Here is a 21,261-nt window from a genome sequence, read left to right on the forward strand (position 1 = left end):
TCTTTTCCAATTCTTGAGAAGGGCTTGCAGTTTTTGTACAGACATCTTTATATTGAATTTGGCAGGAAAGATCTTTGCCTTCTAAAATACTGTATTTTACTGGAATATAATAAATTGTATTTCATTTCTCTTAGCCATAGATAATCAAAGCATAATTCTCCCTGTGCCCCATATAGAGATCAATGGCAATTTCCAAAACTCAACTAGGATGCATGGTTATAGTGTTGCCTAAAACAAATAACTCTTTAGAAAGTTTCATAGAAGGGAGGAGAGAGGTTCTCCTGTCCTTAGCACAGTGCCCTGTGCTTGGTGGGTTGCCCGTAATCATTTGATGATGATACATAAGGTTGCTGGATATATGTTCTGGCTTCAGAATTTGGCACTTTGTTTGGCCTGCTTTGTTTTTGCAATAAATCTGATCATCTTTTTTCTTTCTTTCCTTTGATCACGGTCCTGACTTGAAGGTTGGTAGAGTTTAAGGAAACTAAAAAATATATGATTCTGTTGTTCCAATCAGTCAGGTACAAGTGGGGTATAATGTCATGTTCTGATTTTCCACAAAGTAAAATACCCAAAGCATCTCCCAAGAAGCATAAAATTTCTTCATTATCTTCTCCAGAGTGTATTAATGTCTGGAAAATTAGGAAAATTTTAAAATAATACATTTCAATTTTTTAGTAGGTTTAGAAACATTACCAAAGGAAGTAGTTAATTAATGTTTTTAAAAAGAGTCCTAGAACATTAATTCAAACATTCTGATGACTAATACACACAGTTAACACCGCATTGTAGAATATGAAGCCGGTGGCTATGGCATAGATTAATTCATTCAGTTAATATTTGAGTTAACTCTTGAGGGCCTTCTGTGTTTCGAGCATTTGGACCAGGCACTATGGATACAAAAGTGAATTAAATCAGATCCTGACCACAGGGGCTAGACAAGCACACAAATGGGTCTGGAGGTTTGTGACTTAGATGCATGGGTTTCAGTAATGGTACTGCTGCTCCTTGGTTGTGTGACCCATCTTCTGACTTACTTTCTGAAAGCTGCTATTTCCTCCCTTTAAAATGGTGTTATCTTTGTTGTTTATTAATTAGCTATCTTAAAATTCTTAATCGTTGTCAAGTTTTGTTTGTTTTATTTTAATTTAAGAGAGTCTCTAATTTTTCCACTGTTATCAGTGGCACTACCAGTCGTATAAGGTTATTTGCTGATCTTCAAGTTACTGAAACTCCTTACCAGAGTTTATTTTCTTTGCATGCTCATGGTTGTGGTCCCAACTATTCTGCTGGAGGCCTGAACTATAGCAAAAGAAATGAAAGCAAACCTGTGCAACTGTTAGCCCTGTGCTGAGGTACAGGATTAAGCTTCTCCTCTCAAGTCTCAGCAGTTGCAGGTTACAGCCATCTCCCAGTAACTGGTCCTAGAAGCAAACTCCTCCAGGTGGATGGGCGTATAGGCCTCTGTTTAAGGACCATTGTGGTCCATAGGATCTGCCAGGCCCTTGGTGTACTACAAACATTGAACTGACAGATAATAGCCAGTTACCCAGAGGATTTATAGCTTCTGCTGGCTGAGAGCCCTCAGTGAACTCTGGAAAATCCATTTTCTGCCCACACCTTGAGAAGAGGCCTGTTTTCCATGCACAGCTCCTTGCTCAGCACCAAGGAAGACACAGCCCTCCCATTCCCACACCTTGCCTGACACACTGGCTCTGAGATCCCAGGAAGAAAAAAAACTTCATCTTCTGAGATACTGTCCAGCATTTGCCATCCCTCTGGCCTTAGTCTTTGTAGGCCTCTGGAAAGGAACTAAACATGATTTCAGATTTTAAAATCATTAGACAAAGTGAAAAAGAAGATGCTCACCTAGAAGATTAAGTGGCATAATTATCAAAACATAAAAAATTATGAAGGTAAAAATAAAATGGGCTGCAGAATTAAACATAACAGAATAAAACTTCCCTGAGCAGGAGAATGATAAGATTCTGCAGATTAAAGGGCTATCAAGTCCCAAGAAAGATTAATGATAACAAAGACACACTTGGACATACCCTGGTGAAAGCAGTCTGTTGGCACAATTCCCTCTTTCAGGGGAAGTCAGTCTTTTTTCAGGCCTTCATCTGGTTGGATGAAGCCCACTCACATTATGGAAGGCAATCTGCTTTACTCAGGGTCTGCTAACTTAAATGTCAGTCCCATCCAAGAAATACTTTTCACAGAAACATCTGGAATGTTTGATCAGATAAAAGTGAAATAAAATATAGATTTTTTGGGGGTAAAATAGCAAAATCTTTGGGGATGCTTTTCCTTAAGCTTATTCCTTTCTGTATATTCTCTGTTGAAAGCTTAAACAAACATGTATGATTGTATTTCTAAATGATATTATTTCAGTAGCAGTCTAAATTTAAAACTAAGCTTATATCGGGTTGGCCAAAAAGAGTTCGTTCAGGTTTTTCCATAAGATGTTATGGAAAAACCCGAACAAATTTTTTTTGGCCAACCCAATATCTTTAGAAAATTCATTTTAAAATTCTAGTTTTCAACACATTCTTATCCTGAAGTTGAAACTGTAAAACATGTAATTTTTTTCTTTGTACTTTCATAAGCTAAGGATGTAGATTTGGGGGTTTTTTAGTTTTTTTTAATTTTCATCATTTTGAAATTACTTTCTAATTGGATAAGAATTTTAAAATCTGTAGTCAGCCTAGGCCTATTTTATGGCAGTCAGATTATAGTAGTGAGAACACGTATGTAAGATGTTGCTAATTCCTGAACCCCGTGGTATGACCACTCTCATTCTAAAGCCAGTGTGTCGTGCCAGACTGTTCTTAGCGGTTGCAGCTAGAGAGGGTTGTGAGAGCATGAGGGCTGAGGAGGTGAGGATTTCACCATTAGTTCTGTATACTTCAGTGTAAAGTCTTACAATAAGAATCAGCATTATTTGAATATTTTCAGAAATGTTTTTCTTGGGTTTTAAAAAAAACTTTTCAAGGCCAGTGTTATCTAAGAATAAAAAATGAGTTAAATGCCTATAAATGAGAGGAACTAGTGTTTTGTTTCAACTAGGAATTGTGCTATTTGCTCTTAACAGTGCATTGCAATTCTCACTTCTAACCACCCCTGCGTGGTTAAGCTTTTAGCCTTATTTAACAAACTGTTAAACTACTCACGTGTTAACTCTTCACATGTTGGTCTGCTGATTGACAGAGATTGAAAAGTAAATGAGAGCCATACCTGTGTTCATTTTAAACTTGAGCTTGATTTTGAACCAGTATCTTCCAGATGAGAGGCAATGTGTTACATCCTTAGAAGCTGTTTATTACAAAGAAATGCAGTAGAGGACATGGGGAACAAAAAGATAAGTCTATACATGATAAAATGATTTTTCTCAAGGTTAGCAGTCTATATTGTCATTTTAAAGGAGAGAATCAAGGGAACTTTTTTTTCTTCAGTACTCTGTGGTGATTGAATAGATAGCCGATTGTATCGTAGTAGGAAATCAGATGATCAAAGAGAAATTCAAATAGATTTACTTTTTGTTTTTGAGAAAACAAGGAAGCGATTCTTTTCATAGACTTTGTGATATTTCTTTATGAAAACTTGATGACCTCAAGACAGAGGCAAAACTTTCATTGCAGAAATGTAGCAGAGGGAGATAATGGTATAATTTTTGAGCTGAGAACAGAATAAGAGCACATCTTCTGCTATTGCTGGATGCCACTTGAATGAAGAAATTGGCTTAGCTCACGTTGAGTCAGGTCTCTTAGTTAGCTAAACTCTCCAACTGTTTCTGACCAAAGAATTCATGATACCACTTTAAAGGATTCTGCCATCCAAGGAGGCTTTTTTCTTGTAAGCTGTAGGAGTCATGTCTTGCTGACATAAATGTTTTCAAAATAAAATGTATAGGTATAATAAGCAAATATTCACAATCTTTTCATTTCACAGGGATTATCAGTATAGAAAGAGAGCCTTGTAACCACCATGTAGATACAGCACCAACGGTAAGGCAATCTGTTTCTACATTGTTAAAACTGTTAAGAAGGCACAAAATAATACTGGTTATAGTGACACAAAATGCCATTGTGGAAAGCTCTTGTAACCTACCTTTTGCCAAGAGTTATATCCCTTTAAGAAAATTAACCTTATGTTTTCTAATTAATCAAGATAACCTATCAATTTTTACTAAGATATAGGAAAATAAGATGCTGTATCATTTTTACAAGTACTTGTTTTATATTAATGTTATGAATAGAATGGTATTTAATTTTAAAATACTTCATACTTTTGATAAAGTACTGTAAATCTTTATGCAAATTGATTTACACCCTTGTAAAAATGAGTGTTATTTTCTGCACTAGCATCATTATTTAGAGTGAATGTTTTGTAATAGTGAAAGTAAGCCATTATGCTTCATTTCTCTCGTAGACTACTATGCCTTATTATTATAAAAGTGAAATCTAATCTTTTACCCCACTACTGTTACTACCAGACAACAAAAGGCATTTAAGAATTATAGTATCTATTTACTATATTAAAAATAGTTATAGAAAATAATATAAAAGGAAGACAGATAAATTTCCCTTTTCATCTCTGTATGTAGTATTTGTATGTATGAAATACACTTCAGTTGCTGGTTCCCACTTGAAAGATTCACAAGAAATAGACTAGAGTATATCTCTCCACTAAGCATATTCTTGTTTCTTATCCTTTCTATCTAATAAATCTTTCAAGTACTCCGTATAATTCAGCATTTCCTATTGTGAGAAAGATTTAGTAATACCTTTTTTAAGAAAATAAAAAAGTATTAAACTATATTTGAATTTTATTGATAATTAATATTTTCCTCATGGACAAATTGACTCCATTTTTTCTATTTGTTATAAATCTGTATAATTGATTCAGCATGTTTGGTAACTTAATACGTGGGGCTTCAGAAACGACTGGTGTTTGAGGAATTAATCATTAGCATAATCATAAAAAGGTATATGGATATAGTGTGTGTGTTCCAGTTATCCTTTAGTAAGTATGCTAAAAGAATAGCCGTAACATTATGTAAATTTTATTCATTAATATTAAAAATGGAAAGCTAGCAATTATGGAAAATTAATTATTTTAAGGTATTTGAATAATCTACTCATTTCACTATTTTATATACTTTTGAAATTTATTTTATTCCTGTAGGCTTTCCTGCAGCACCTTGTTTGCATTCTGGGTGTTTTGTACACTTTGGAGCTCAGAAAAGTGTAACCTGCCAGGTTTTTTTGTTTCACCCTGTAGGCTGATGGCAGATTCCCATGTGAATTAAATCATAAAATAATAGAACCAAATATTCATGAAATCATGAGAAATAATGGCATGAACAAACTTTACAGTAGTGCCCTGATCTCGAAATTGCTCCTGTGAATTAGGAACAAAATCTAATGCATAATAGTTTAGGTATTGTTGGTTTTTGGTTATGTTCTCCCAGTTGGATTATTAAATGGTGGCTCCTAATATATTAATAACACTTCTACTCTGTATAGTTGATAAGTTTTAAAATACTTGGTTTATACAGACGCTCCCGTAACACTCATTAGATCCCCAGGTTTGACTTGAGCCAGTCTTCCTTTCTGATGTCTTTTTCTGAGCTCTTCTCCTTCTGTCTCTTTACTACAGCTTAAGCATATTCAACAACCTTTCTCCTCTCCCCTATAGGTCCCCAACTTGCTGACAGTTAACCTTGGCCCTTTCTCCATAACCTCTAAATAGAATCACAAGTCTGTTCATTACCCAATCTCTGCTGGGCCCCAGGACAGATAAAGTCTGATTTTCACAGAAATATAATTTTACCTATTTTTCATCCTTTGTGTCAGTGTGCCCTTATTTTCCCTAAAGGGTTTAAGAGAAGAAAATATTTAGAGATAAAAGAAATAGGAAAAAGTCTGTCTAAAAGTTTTACAGAGTGGGATATTTGTGAGTTCAAACTTTGTACTATACTGGCTAAAAAGGAGAGAGACTCTTTGGGTCTGAGAAAAAAAGTAGAAGGGGAGTGGGCCAGGATTTCAGAATGGCTGAGGCTCTGAATGACTCTTGTCCTCATACCTAGCCACCAGTTTCCAGCCTGCCTCTCTACAATTCCTTTGGCTCTAAGTCCTACCATGAATGGCTGGGGTCTAGGAGGGTGCTAGATGCTACTTACGACTAATTCAGCAGGGGAGGGAAGCAAGACTTTCTTAGGCCTCTGTGATAGGGAAAGATGTGTTTCTTGACGTTTCAGGTTGGAATGAACTTTTCTGTAAATATATGGTTACGATAGTTTGATCTTATAGCGTTACAGTGGGATGCAGTAGTGTTCTTTAAGTGAATATAGGTTAGCCTGAGAACAAAACCCCTTTTGTCCCTTGGTTCTGTGTTCTTTCTCACTCTCTTTTTAATTTACTTGTTTCCCTTTTTTTTTTCATTTATTACATGAATTTTAATTTTTTGTTTGGAATTTTTTTTCTTTTTGACATAAATAATACCATATCTGTGTTTGAGGTTCCTTCAATAGAAAGCAAAACAGAATATCCCCACATGGCATGACCCCCTCCACCAAAAAGAATCAAACCTTCCTGCTTAACTGGCTATAATCACTACTTACTTTTCTTTGCATTCAGAGCTCTGAATTTTGTTCATATCTAAGAGTATATTTTCAAGTTATTTTTTCAAGAAATATAAATTGAGAATTATATTACCTGAATCTGCATATTTTAAAATATCTCTCATTTGTCTTTGCATAAGACAGCTTGCCAGGGCTTTTAATTATTTGAATATAACCTTTTCCCTTCAAAACGTTGTGGAAATTGATCATCATTTTGCCTTCTGTCATTGAGTATTTCAGGAGAGACATTCAAATCAGTCTGATAGTTATTCCTTTGTATAGGTAGCGTGTTTTGCCTGTTCATGTATTACAGATTTTCTTTTATTTTCTTTATACGTAATGTCTTAGCTCAGATTTGATGCATAAATGTGTGGCTTTCTTTTCACTGATTTTTGGACTAAATGGTATTCACTCAGACGTGTTACTATTATAGGAAAAACAAATAAGACATCATACAATCATAATATTAGATTACATGAAGATAATTAGATCATGCCACTTTAAGAGCTGGTTGCTGCACCTGCTTATAGCCTCCAGCAAGTTAAGGATAATATCAGACTCAGATTAATCAGAGGTCATTGTCTGAACCCTGAAAGGCAGGTGTAAAAGTAAGTTAATAGTTAAATCAGCATAGGCTTGAGTCCCATAGTTACTTTAAATGGAGGACTTATTTGCAAATCAAAGAGAAATAGCAGCTAGCATAAGGAAGTCTTCCACCCACATGTCTGGTCTTTTCTTACTTTAGGTTATTACACGAAGGACTTAGTTAAAACATACCTGCCTTTTAGTGTACAGTCATATGCACAGCCGTTCCCATAGCTTTTCCTACTTTCTGGTGGAATTAAAACATGGTAAGCCATGTTGAACATATAAAGTATTTTTAGTGATTTGAGGAGAACTGTTTTTGAATTTCTTCCAGTGAAAACTGGTACGATAAAATTCAAATAACATCAACATGGCCTATTGTAGTCAATCATTTTTGTAAAACTTCTGCATTCCAAACCTGTAACCCTAACTTATACTATTTCTTTCTTCTTATTTTATTCAGTGATCCCACAACCCCCACTAATGAGAACGAATTTTCTTTTAACAAAGGGATTTTTTGTCAGTTTATAAAATCACAGCTTATGTTTTCGTAGAGGTCTACACATCTACCACAGCAGGTTGAAACAAACTCCTGCCTGTCTCATCAGAATTATACCAGTTATGGAACACTTTTGCCATCTGTTAAAGTGTTGCATGAATTATTAAGAATTAAAATACCCTAGCTTGATTGGAAATTTAAATGTTGGTTCATTATTCTTCATTGTTATAAGACCAGTTTAACAAGCTGTTCATTCATTCTGCGGTTACACTCCTTCTAGGTTTTCTAAGGGCTTGATTGATAAATTTTTGTCACATGATTTTTCGTCAATGGTAAACTTTACTGTGTTTTAGAGTATTTTATTATTATGAAAATATATCTGAGATGTTTGTGGTATTGCTTGCCCTTAACAGTAAACTTATTCATAAATATACATACAAATTAAACTTTATTCTGAGCCTCTTTTGGATTATATGATTATGGATTATATGATATTCATTCTACAGCATTTTGAGTTGTTTCTGTTGTTAGATTATTATCATTGTTTAGCCCACTGTAGGTTCACAAGATTGCTACAATTGCATTATTGCACATTAGTTTAATAAATGTATACATATGTTTACATAAAATATGTCTTTCACATTTTAACATACTGTTGGGGACAGCCACTCTAGAATTTTCCGGGAATTCATAGTATGTAAACTAGGGTGAATGTGCCCATATAAAACTCATAAAATAGAACCTATGGCCAATCTCTTCCTGAAGGCAATTGTAGGGTGGAGAGGGAACTGATAAACTATAAGCTTTTATAACTTGTCATAAAAGAATCTGTTTTTACTTATCAATAAAGTAGCAATTCAGAGCAATTCTATGGAAATTCAAATGTAAATGCAATAAATTCATTCTTTTTTAAGACCACTTGTGAGTTATCCATAATATATTTTTCTTAAGTATTTGCACATTAATTTTTCTCCAGATATTGTAAATTATGAAGCTTATGTTGATTTTTCCCATTAGCATACTCTGCTGACATTTGTTTTTCTCAGACTTTTTTCCACCAGTTCTCTTCTGACTTTGCTAAATTTCTCTACCTGAGAAAGTTTTAAAATTCTGAAAGTGTCATATTACTGGAGGACTAGAACATAAGAGTGGCATAATAGGAATTTATTTTCTAAATTATCAGTAAACATTAGGTGTACGGTGCCCATAGGACAGTACAGTATCAAGTGCTGGGTAGGTGTGGGAGTGGTATGGGGGAAAGCAGAAATACAAAAAAGTATAAAACATGCTTTGTGTCTTTGAGCAGCTCTTGGTCTAATTAGAAAAGTGAACTGTAAATAGTTATATCTCAATACATCAAATGGATAAAAGTTCAGAGCGATATAGTACAGATGTCATGTCAACCAGGCAGCTTGTACTCAAGTATAGGAATATGGGATGGGCCTTGAGTGCTTTAGGAATTCCCAGAGCTGTAGTGATTTGGGAAGTCTGTTTAGAGTAGGAAGGTGCTAAACTGGATCATAAAGGACAGATGGGATTTTAAAAGGAATAGGATGTTCTAGACCAGAGTAACAGTGTGACAGAAGATCACAGAAGGAAAGTACACAGAGTTTATAGATGGAGACAGTTTGCCTGAAGCAGAGCATTTCAGAACATGAGATAGATTAAGAAAAGGTAATTTGGGCATGATTTATAAAGATCATTGTATGTTAGGTAAAAAATTAAGACTTTATCAATATAAGCAACAGTAAGGCATTTGAGCATGAGAATAAGATGATCAAGGGGTAATGTTTTTAAAAAATTAAAATAAAAGCAGCTCATGAAATTGCAGGTAGGTGGAGATTAGAAGAAAGTAAATGATCTGTGAAGCTACTATTAATCCACATTCAAGGTGCTAAGGGTCTGGATAAGGAAGGGGCAATGGAAATGGAAATAGAGGTGTGCTTATGAGAAAGATTTGGAAATTGGAACTGATGATAGAAATTCAAAAGAAAAAGAGGTAAATGATGGCTGGAGACATAGGTTACTGAGAGAATGATGACTCTTTTAACAGATTTTTTAAAAAATAGGGATGAAGGATGATTTTTAGAGAATAATAGATTCAATTTTAGGCATGTTAAATTTCAGGTAGCCAGAAGTCATGAACAAGTAGAAATGTTCAGTAGAGAACTGAGAATATAGGCTTGAACCTCAGAAAAGAGGATGAGTTTGAAGATCTAAATTTGTTGTGTTTGATAGAGCCACACTGAACAGCTCTGGGGTCCTGAAGGGAGATCCAGTGGTCAGAAGCCTCAGACCTCGGTTGTGGGAAGTCCTGTGTATCATTATAAGCGGAAAGCAAGCAGACTCTTCACAACAGGTGTCCAAAGGCCCCGTCCAGGAAAGGGGCAGATATCCAGTCTTTAGAAAAAGCTCAGTCAGGAACCAGTCTCCTCTGACTCACCTCCCAAATTCATTCTCCACAGAGTTATTTATCCAAGGCATAAATGTGATCATATGTTAAAGATCTTGTGGTGCACCCCATCTCCTACCAGTTGAAAGCTAAGCTATTTAGCATGTGGTCGGAAGCCTTCTGCTACCTTTGTAGACTTATTTCCAACTTTTCCCCAATACTCAATGCTGGGCACTCTGAGCTACTTGTAGTTCCCTAAACATGTGTAGTCTCTAGCATTGAGGAGTAATTTTAGAAGAGGGCTTAAGAGCACTGAGTCCAGACCAGATGTCCTGGCTTCAAGTCCTGCTTTGGCCACTTTTACTCCATACGACTTCAGGAAGGGTTCTTTACCTCTTTGTCTGCAAGTGGGAGTGATACCTACCTCAAGGATTGTTGTGAGGGATAAATGAGTTGAGACACATTCCACTCAATATTTTTCTGTATACCAGATATTGAATATTATTTCACCACAAGAGATGGCCAGATAATATGGACAAGAACATATCCCAAGCCTGAGGTCAAGAATCAAAGGGAGGGGCTTCCCTGGTGGCGCAGAGGTTGAGAGTCTGCCTGCCGATGCAGGGGACACGGGTTCGTGCCCCGGTCCAGGAAGATCCCACATGCCGTGGAGCGGCTGGGCCCGTGAGCCATGGCCGCTGAGCCTGCGCGTCCGGAGCCTGTGCTCCGCAACGGGAGAGGCCACAACAGTGAGAGGTACGCGTACCGCAAAAAAAAAAAAAAAAAAAAAAGAATCAAAGGGAGGACGCCGGGGTCCCAGCTAGGGCAGGGACACTGGGAACAAGGGAATCTGATGAAGGTTGCCGCAATGACCTGCGTGTCTCTTGACCAACCTTCTTTCTTTTTCTCTTTTCATTTTTTAAAGTGTGTTTATGTATTTATTTATTTCTTGCATATTGTGACTGTCTCCTGCTGTCGATGCAGAAACCCAGTTACACCAAGACAACAGGCATATAAACTGGGATTGTCTTGGGCAGTCCTAAATGTGTGATCCCTTTATTCATCGATTCTGTAAGTCGTGGCAGCCAGGGTGATCTTTTTAAAATATAAGTCAGAATGGGTTATCCCTCTCCTCATTAACACTCTTCAATAACTTCTTACTTGTAGAATAAAACCCAAACCCTTTCCAGGGCCCTACCAGGCCTTGCCTGATCTGGTCTCTGCCTACCTCTTCAGCATCACCTTATGATACTCTTTGCTCTGAGTTTCTGGAACACAGCCAGCCTTTCTCCTACTCACCTATCAGCTTTGAACATTTGGTCTCTCTGCCAGGAATATACACCCCCTTTTGCATAATGGGCTTTTTCTTTAGATCCCAGTAAATGTCAGCTTTTCAGAGGATCTTCCTTCACCATTCTATCTGAAGTAGATACTCCCCACTTAGTCTTTTTATTGCACCTTTTTTTTTCCTTCTTAATACTTATCCCAATTTGTAATTTTTTTGTTCAGTTATTTTCATGTTTATCTCTTGTCTTCCTCGATAGAATGGATGTAAGTTTCATGAAAGTAGGGACCATGTCTGCTTGAGTCACCATTGCTTATAGACTGTCAGTAGATACAGCTTAAATGAATCAATGAATATAGGCTGAAACTATAGAAATAAAAAAGCACAAAGAGCTAGACTGGACTTCAGGGATGTCCATATTCAGAAGGTTGGAAAAAGAGCCCTCACAGAAGACAGACAGAAAAGAGAGACATAGGAAGTCAGGAATAGTGTAGCATCTTGGAAGCCAAGGGAGTCTAACTGGAGGTTTTGTGCCATCATAGGTAGTCAGAAAAGTTTGGGAGAAAGGAGGCTAGATGGTAACATTAGGAGACATGATGAACTGGAAGCAATTCGGGAAACCTGTCATGAGAGGAGTTTGGAAAATAGAATAGCAGTTAACTTAGCCTTGTGTGTATATTGCTGACTCATTTCACAAAAGAAAGTAATGTTTTGCCAATAGGGCTGCCATGAAAGGAATCTATGTAGAATGTGAAGTAAATGTTTCTTTTTCCGTGCTCTTCAAAAGTGAAAAATTAAGCTTTAGTATTTATGCAACATTATTACTTTCAAAAAATTTCTCAGATGGAAGGAAAAATTCAGTAACATAAATGGGGAGAAGGATGCACACTGTATTTTAGCATTAGACAAAGGAGTAGAGTAAGGCAGTTGTAGCAAGATTCCTTACTAAGTATTTAAAACTTTTCTAGTTGGTAAAATGAGGAAAGTTGAAGAAGTTGATCTTTTAGGTCTCCTTTGGGTCCTTTTCATCTGCTCCTACTGTTCCAGGACAACATATTAAAGAAGAAAAACTAAGCAAATTTCTGATAGTCATCTCTTGAATGCTCACTCATCATTTCTCTCATCCTTCCTATTCTCAGGATTCAGTTAGAGTTCACCCATATATTACACACATGGCAGTTGTGTCCACTGGGTCGACTAACAGATCGCCTATCACCACCATTGCTATTGGAAATTTCATGCTGCTTAATTAGTAGACGTGGGTTAGTTGTCTTCAGTAGATCAAAAACTAAGTCCTTTCACTACAGACCAAATCCCTCCACCTTCATAAGCCCAGGACTTGGTGAAATGATGCCAAGCAGTAGGTTATGGTGTTCAGATAACTGATGTAATTTAGCCAGCAGGGGTTAGAGAGCATGTGCAGTACAGTGGGGAAAAGGAAGGGCACTGGTCTGGCTGCCTAGGATTCTATTGAAAGAGCAACCAGTGATCTTTTTTGCCCATTTCAATCTCTTTCACTATCTTTCCCAACACAAATAAAGTCGTGTTCAGTTACACAAACTGGTGGAACTTGAGGCTAATCAAAACTGTGAATCAAGAACAATTCAAAAGTGCACAAATATTCTAAAACAGTACATCTGAAGCATTAAAAAAACTAAAGAAATTAAAATCATTCCATTTTAGACTCTAGCTGAAGTACGTCCTTAGTCAAGCTCTAGTGAGGTGTCTAGAAGTATGAACACGTGGTTCCCATGAGACCTGACTCCAGAGGAATTATTTTGGTCATTTTTTCCCCTGAGAGCAGCAAAAAGAGCAAGTGGTGGAAGGGAGTCTGCTTCCTCAGGAGCTTAAACTGGGAAGACAGGAACCAGAAAGCAGGAGCTCTGTTAAATGCCGTAAGGGGAGGTGGTGATATGCCCCGCCCAAAACATTTACTTCACCCCCTAACCTGTTTCTTCGGAGCAGTACGTACTGTCATTGTAAGTACAGTCTGTGTTTCTGTAATGCAAATTAGCCAACGTGCAGTTAATAAATAGATGAATGATGTCAATAAGATTGCAGAGGATTTATTTATGCATGTTACAAGTTTAAACCCATCAGAGGCAGGCTTTCTCATAATCAAATGGAAAGACTGAGTCATTTTAGAAAAAAGCTGAAATGCCTTTTGCTAATGTCTAATTTAGTAGCTTCAAGAACTGCTAATACAAATGAAGAATTGTTTTGTTTGATGAAATCTAAAACCTGATTGGGTTTTTAATTTTGATAAACTGGTCTCTATTGAAAGGAAATTCTTTCATGGACCTGACTTAACCATAATGCTGGGTACAGATGCCAGCAAAGATTTAATACCACATTAGTACTTTGATTAGGATTGTTAGTTTCTTTCAGCACCCTAGTTACAAGTTCCATAGATTTTAAGTAGTCTGCAACAACTGCATTTTTTTTCATAAGCCTCATTCTACAGAATGCAAGACTTTATAGCAGAAAGGCCTATAAAAAATTATGGAATTTTGTCTCCCCTCGTAAAATGTAAACACCACTAAAAGAGGGGTTTTCCATGTTCTTGTTCAGCACTGCAGTCTGAGAACTGTCCAATACCTTACACATAATATTACTAGCTATTATATTACTGATATTCATAATGATCCTGAATCTCTAAGAATAAGTTAATCATAATTATAGCAAACTTATTTCACTTTGTTGTGAGCATCAATGATACACATGTATTGAATACCTACTATGTTGGCAGTGTATCTTTATATCTACTTTCTTTTCATCTGTATAATCGTAGATAGGTATTATTATCCCCATTTTATAAATTATGAAACTGAGGCACTGAAAAGTGAAGAGTCTTCACTAGGGTCACACAGATGGTAAATATAGAGCCAGGAAATTCTTTTCTATTTAATTAACATGTTACCTAAGAGCCTCTGGAGTTCTTGATATTTGCCAAAGACTACATTATCAGCTAATAATGGGATATTTTGGTAAGTGTATTGAGACGTTTCTAATCTCTACACATTTTTAGTCATTTAGCTTCAACGTATGAGAAGGATGTGTCACTGGTTACAAAAAGAAGTCCCCTTGCTTGTGGATACGTTCTTTCCTGGAAAACAAAAAACTACTTCTACCTTAGAAACGCTGTGTTTTCATTAATTACTCAAGTTTTGTGCTTTACCTACAAATGATTAGTACCTTGGTTTTACTCTGCTTCTAGATCGTTATAGAACAAATCAATTTCCTCTGCTATAAGCACAGCTCTTGAGATGCTTGAGAGTGTCTGTTTCATCTTGACATTCTCTTTTTTAGACTAACTCTATCCATTTTCTTCTACTTAATCTATACTGATTCCGTCAAGTTTGTTCATATTCTTTGGAAAAGTGACATCCAGAACTAGATTTAATATTCTAATTGTGATATGAAAAATAGTGATACTATTGGTTTCTATAATCTGTATACTGTGTTTGATATCGAATTATGACCTACCATAACTTCTTGATATTTTAAAGATTTACTGTCAAGACCTGTCTTCCCATTATTTACCTACTTGTGCCTCAGTATCCTCATCTCTAGAATGGAGATAATAATAATACCCTCCTCATTAGTGCTGTTTCCAGTACTGAGTACAGTGTCCAGCACACAGTAATCTCTCAGCTTTCCACTATTACCGTTTAACCCTAAGTGCAGTGGTCCATTTATCCTTGTTGAATTTCATCAGTTTATTTTTGACTCATTTTTCTTTTGAATGCTGATTTTTTTCAGCCATGGTCACTCACTCCTGAACTCTGTAACATGAACAAATTTTATAATGCCCCTTATTTATTGTCTTTATTCACAACATGAAGAAAATATTGAACAATGAACAAAATCAAAAAGGCAACAATTTCTTTACATGTGATCAATTTAAATTTTTATTTATCAACAAAATGCCTTATAAATAAAAGTCATTTTGGGGGGGGATGTTAATGTTTAAAAGCAATTTCAATGTTACATTGCATTGTCCTTTAGCAAAGCATTTACTTACCTGTCTTTTAAAATAAGGTTTGGTGATTACTTGAAATTTTCCTTTTAATCAATAAAATTTGATCCCTGTAAGGAAACATTGAATATAGTACATAACAGAAACCAAAACTTGAGTTGATCATGCCATAAAATGAAGCAATTATTTAGAAAAACTTTTCAGACTCATCATTTTATGGAATATTATTTTCCATTTTGGGAACATTTAATCAAAAGTTATCAAACTAGTCCTCTATTCTTCCTGCCTAGATGGGCATTTACCATCTGCCACTCCAGATGTTCCATAGATTCTTTTCTTACCTTGATAAATATACACGAGTTTACCAGGTCTCTTCTTCCTGTGATGCCCTTTATCCTGCCATCTTCTCAGCATCCCCAGGGATCAATCTTTGGCAGAGATCATACTGCAGCAGCCAGTAATGCAGACACCTCTTGGTATAACCACATTACTGGGTCACAGATTACTTTAATGCATTAAGAGTAAGTAAGATAAATCCCTAGAGGGAACGAAACTTCTGTGTTTTTAATTAAACTTCATAAACTTTTCTTGTCACCATATCTCTGCCTGGTAATATGGCAACATGAGCAGACTTTTCTGAGGGCACTTTATGGACTCAAAGCTTATTTTGCCAAACCTAGAAATAAATTTTCTTTTCAGAATGGAGTTGGAGTTGGTAGATCTATATTTTTTTTGGAAAATATGGTTACGTTTATAGTACTACAGAAATATTTTACTACAAAACGCCATTCCTCTTTGATAAAGAACTTTAGGAGTTGAGTAATAACAGTCATACCTCTAACATTTATTGGGCACTCACTAGGTACCAGGCACTGTGCAAAGTGTTTTATGTAGGATATCTCATGAATGTCATAATTCTGTATGATAAAAGTATCATCATCATCACCGCCATCATCATCATCATTCGCCAGTAGGGAAACTGAAACATAAAAGGTCTTTAAGGGTCTTTTAGAAACATTTAAATTGAATGTGTTAATGCATTATTGTAGATGAGCCAAAAATATTAAGAGCAGAATAAGTTTATATGATTAAACCATTAAACTCAAGTGTCACTCAGTGGCACAAGGCAGATTCTGTGGAAACTGGGAGCAGTTCAGATAGTATTAACAGCAATTAACACTTATAAAAACAATTTTTAGTTTTAAAAACCCTGCTTCATAGTGTGTATTATTTCATCTGATCTTTGTATCATCACTGTATCTTGTAATGGCATTAGGCAGGGGTGGTAATGAAGAGAGTAGACAACTGAGCAATACTGGTAGGGCTGACCAGAATGACAGCCAAGAAGGGTCATGAAGACCTTGAGGACAGGATGGCCAAATACAGATTCCTCCCTCTGCACCATCTACCATGGATGTTATCTAAGAAAGCCAACTGCAGAATTTTTTTCTTGGAAAACATCCCATCCACACACCAAGGAGTTTTAATCAGATATGGTTTGGGGTTAGTGGATAGAGTCTTAGATTTCCTCAGAATAGTGGCACTTCAATTCTCAAAGCTGTGGGGGTGGGTTAAAGACACATAAGTAACGGAGAGTAATCTGGATGTGAGAAGGGGATCTTGGGGTTTGGTGGGAAGAAAGGGGCCCAGAAGCTGTGGTTTTTCTAGTGCACTGGCGGAGTCACCTGTGACCTTGAGAAAGGAAATTACAAGCACCTGTTACACTTCAAACTATGCTACCCACATGCCACAGACAGCTGTTTGAAGAACAGGACTAAAAAGAACAGGAATGAAAAGGTAATTGTATCACCCAAGAATGAGGTGATTGGGCTTTGTCCCTTCTTCCTTGAGACCTACTTGTAAAACTCATTGTACACACCCAAGTGTCAGCTGGTACCTAAGCATGAATGACTCCTCAGTTGATGTTTCTAATCTTAATTATTGTTTTCTTTCTCCATTCTACTACAAAAATCTTCATAATAAATACTTAGGCTGCTAACCACTTGGGAACCAAAGAACCTGAAAATGAATACAGCTCAATAAAATTCCTGTCTTTCCTGGGACTTATATTGGGCCTTTCCACTTTAATCTTCTGTCACTGGTGCTACCAACTGCTTAGTTCTTACTGACAAAACCTTGGTAATATATTAAGCTTGTCTGTTTCTCTTATGTACCACATGTATTGCTTTCCTCTTCTGTTATATTTCCACAATCTAACCTCTTTTGTCCACTTCCATAGCCAGAATCAAGACTCCTCTCTCTGACATGAATCGCTATGGTCTCCACCTCTGTGTTTTTGCTTGTATCTGTTCCTTTATTCTGACTAACCTCACCTTCCATAACCATAATTTCTATGATGTTCTTTTTTTAATAACAGCTTTATTTGGATATAATTCACATAGCAAAATGTTTACTCTTTTAAAGTCTACAATTCATTGGGTTTTAGTATATTCATAGTTTTGTACACATCATCAGTGTCTAATTTTAAAACATATTCCTCACCCCAAAAAGAAATCCCGTACTCAGTAGTAGCCACCCACCCCCCTACATTGCCTTCTCTCCCTAGCCCCTGGCAAATACTAATCTACTTCCTATCTCTGTGGATTTGCCTATTCTGGACATTTTGTATAAATGCAGTCATATCATACGTGACCTTTTGTATCTGGCTTCTTTCACTTAGCATGCTTTCAAAGATCATCCATGTCATAGCATGCATCAGAATCTCATTCCTTTTTATGGCTGAATAATAGTCTATTATATGGATATGCCATATTTTAGTTATCCTTTCATTCATTGATGAGCATTTGGGTTGCTTCCATTTTTAGCTATTATGAATAATGCTGTGTGCACATTTACATACAGGTTTTTGTGTAGACACAGGTTTTTAATTCTCTTGGGTGTATATTTAGTAGTGAAATTGCTGTGTCACACGGTAACTCTGTATTTAGCATTTTGAGGAACTGCCAAAACGTTCTCTAAAGTGCCTGAACCATTTTACAATCCCACCAGCCAAGTATGAGAGTTTCAATTTCTCCACATCCTCACCAACACTTGTTACTGTCTTTTTTATTATAGCCAGTTTATTGAGTGAAAAGTTGTATCTCTTATATCTCCTGATTTTGATTTGCATTTCCTTAATGATTAATGTTGTGAACATCTTTTGCAGTGCCATTTATATATCTTCTTTGGATAATTTATTCAAATCCTTTGCCCATTTTCTAGTTGGGCAAATTATGTTCTACCATATAATTGTATAAATAGGATATATTTTAATGACTGTGTTATGTATTTATGTATGTATGTATATATGAGAATCAGATCTTATTATACCAAGGGTGGCAATACAGTTTTGTTTTAAGACATGGGGTTGAAGTTAGCATATCTACATTTAATTTGGAAAATAGGATCACATTTGTAGTTGCAGGTGTCCTATAGAAATATTTTTATTTTAAAACACCATTCCTCTGTGATAACTCAAAGAACTCTAGGAGTTGAATAATAATAATTATACCTGACACATATTGTATACCTACCATGTGCCAGGAATATAGCATATAAATATATATTATATAAAATCAACTGTATAAATTATGTAACTCATACATAAATACAGATATAATATAGATATATTCATATTATTTATATCTAATTGGGTTTGTCTTAGTATTGACTTGTAAGAGTTCTTTATATACTCTGGATACAAGTCTCTTATCAGATACGTGATTTGCAGATATTTTCTCCTGTTCTGTAGGTTGTCTTTTTCTCTTTCTTGATCATGTCCTTAGAAGCACAACATTTTTAAAAAATTTTTATGAAGTTCAATTTCTCTACTCTTTTCTTTTGTTACTTGTGCTTTTGTTACCATATGTAAGAAACCATTGTCTGATCTAAGGTCACAAAAATTTACTTCTGTGTGTTCTCAGAGAGTTTTATACATTTAGCTCTTACCTAGGTCTGTAATCCATTTAGAGTTAATTTTTATATATGGTGTGAGTTAGGGATGTAACTTTATTTTTTTGCATGTGTCTATCCAGTTTTCCCAGCACCATTTATTGAAAAGACTATTATTTCCCCATTTAATGGTCTCGGCACCCTTTTCAAAAATCAGTTGGCCATGAATGTAAGGGCTTATATCTGGACTCTCAATTCTATTGCGTTGATTCATTTGCCTATCTTTATGTCAGTAATCCACTGTTTTAATTGCTGTAGCTTTGTAGTAAGTTTTAAAAGCAGAGCTTGTCCTCCAGGTTTGTTCTCTTTCCAGATTATTTTTCTGTTCTAGGTCCCTTGCATTTCCATATGAATCTTAAAATCACCTTCTCAGTTTCTGCAAAGTGTTTAATAGGGATTATGTTGAATCTGTAGATCAAAATGGAGGATTTTCATCTTAACAGGTTATTGAGTCTTCCAATCTAGTAACATGGGTCTTTCAATTTATATAGGTCTACTTTAATTTCTTTCAATGACATTTTGTTTTTATTATGTAAGTCTTAGACTTTTATTTCAAGTATTTTATTCTTTTTGATGTTGTAAATGGAATTGGTTTTATATTCAGATTTTTCATTCCTCAGGTATAAAAATATAATTGATTTTTTTATATTCACCTGTATTCTGCAACCTTACTGAATTTGTTTACTACTTCTATAAGGTGTTCTGGAGGATTTTTTGTAGATTCCTTGAGGTTGTCTATACACGAGGTCATTTCATCTGTTAATATAGTTCTACTTCTTTGTTTCCATCTTGATTCCTTTTTTTTTCTTGCCTAATTTACTGGCTGGAATCTCCAGTACAGTGTTGAAATAGCAAGGGTGAGTGTCTGTGTCTTCTCTTGCTCCTAATCATAGGGGAAAAGCTATCAGTCTTTGACCATTAAGTATGTTGTTAGCTGTGTGCTTTTGTGAATAACCTTTACCAGGTTGAAGCAATTCCCTTATATTCTTACTTTGTTGAGTGTTTTTATCAGGAAAGAATGTTGGATTTTGTTAAATGCTTTTTCTGTATTTATTGAGATGACTATATGGGGTTTGTCCTTAATGCTATTAATATGGTCTATTACATAGACTGATTGTCATATGTTAAACCAAACTATCATTTCTGGGATAAATCCCACTTGTCATGGTGTATAATCCTTTTTATATGTTGTAGATCCTGTTTACTAGTATTTTGTTGATGTTTTTACATCAGTAGTCATAAGAAGTGTGTAGTTTTCTTGTCCAGCTTTGGGATCATGATAATACTGACTTCATAGAATGAGTTGGAAAGTGTTCATTTCTCTTTTATTTTTTGGAAGAGTTTTGTAAAAGATTGACATTATTTCTTCTTTAAACATTTGGTACAGTTTGCCAATGCTGCATTCTGTACCTGGGCTTTTCTTTGTTGAAATTTTTTAAATTGTTAATTCAGTCTCTTTACTCTTAAAGTCTATTGAGATTTTCATCTTTCTCTTCAGTCACATTTAAGGTGTCTCTTTCTAGGAATTTGTCCCTTTCATCTGGGCTATTTAATTTGTTAACATACAGTTGATAATAGCACTCCATTATAATCCTTTATATTTCTCTAAGGCCAATAGTGATATCTTCTCTCTCATTCCTGATTTTATTAATTTGGGTGTTACCTTCCGCTCCACCACCCTTGGTCAGTATAGCTAAAGTTTTGTTAATTTTCTCTATTCTTTTTCTATTTGTTATCTTTTATTTCTATCCTAATATTTATCATTTCCTTCCTTCTACTTGCTTTGGATTTAGTTTTATTTTTCTAGTTTTAAAGTATAAGGTTAGCTTATTGATTTGACTGTTTTTTCTCAATTAAAGCATTTACAGCTATAAAATTTCCTCAGATCATTGCTTTTGCTGCTTCCCATACATTTTGGTATGTTGTGTTTATCTTTTCATTTATC

At 35.6% G+C, this 21,261-nt stretch overlaps 1 protein-coding gene across 1 annotated transcript in view; it reads left to right on the plus strand.

Annotated features, from left to right (window-relative positions):
- The window catches only part of AHI1 (Abelson helper integration site 1), a 186,024-nt gene that overhangs the window by 108,971 nt on the left and 55,792 nt on the right, over nt 1–21,261 (plus strand). Inside the window, exon 22 of the mRNA XM_065888623.1 lies at nt 3,952–4,007. Within this exon, the coding sequence (XP_065744695.1) occupies nt 3,952–4,007 (56 nt within the window). The remainder of the gene's footprint in view (nt 1–3,951; nt 4,008–21,261) is intronic.

The sequence above is a fragment of the Phocoena phocoena genome, chromosome 12, assembly GCF_963924675.1.
Source record: "Phocoena phocoena chromosome 12, mPhoPho1.1, whole genome shotgun sequence".
Taxonomy (NCBI): Eukaryota; Metazoa; Chordata; class Mammalia; order Artiodactyla; family Phocoenidae; genus Phocoena; species Phocoena phocoena.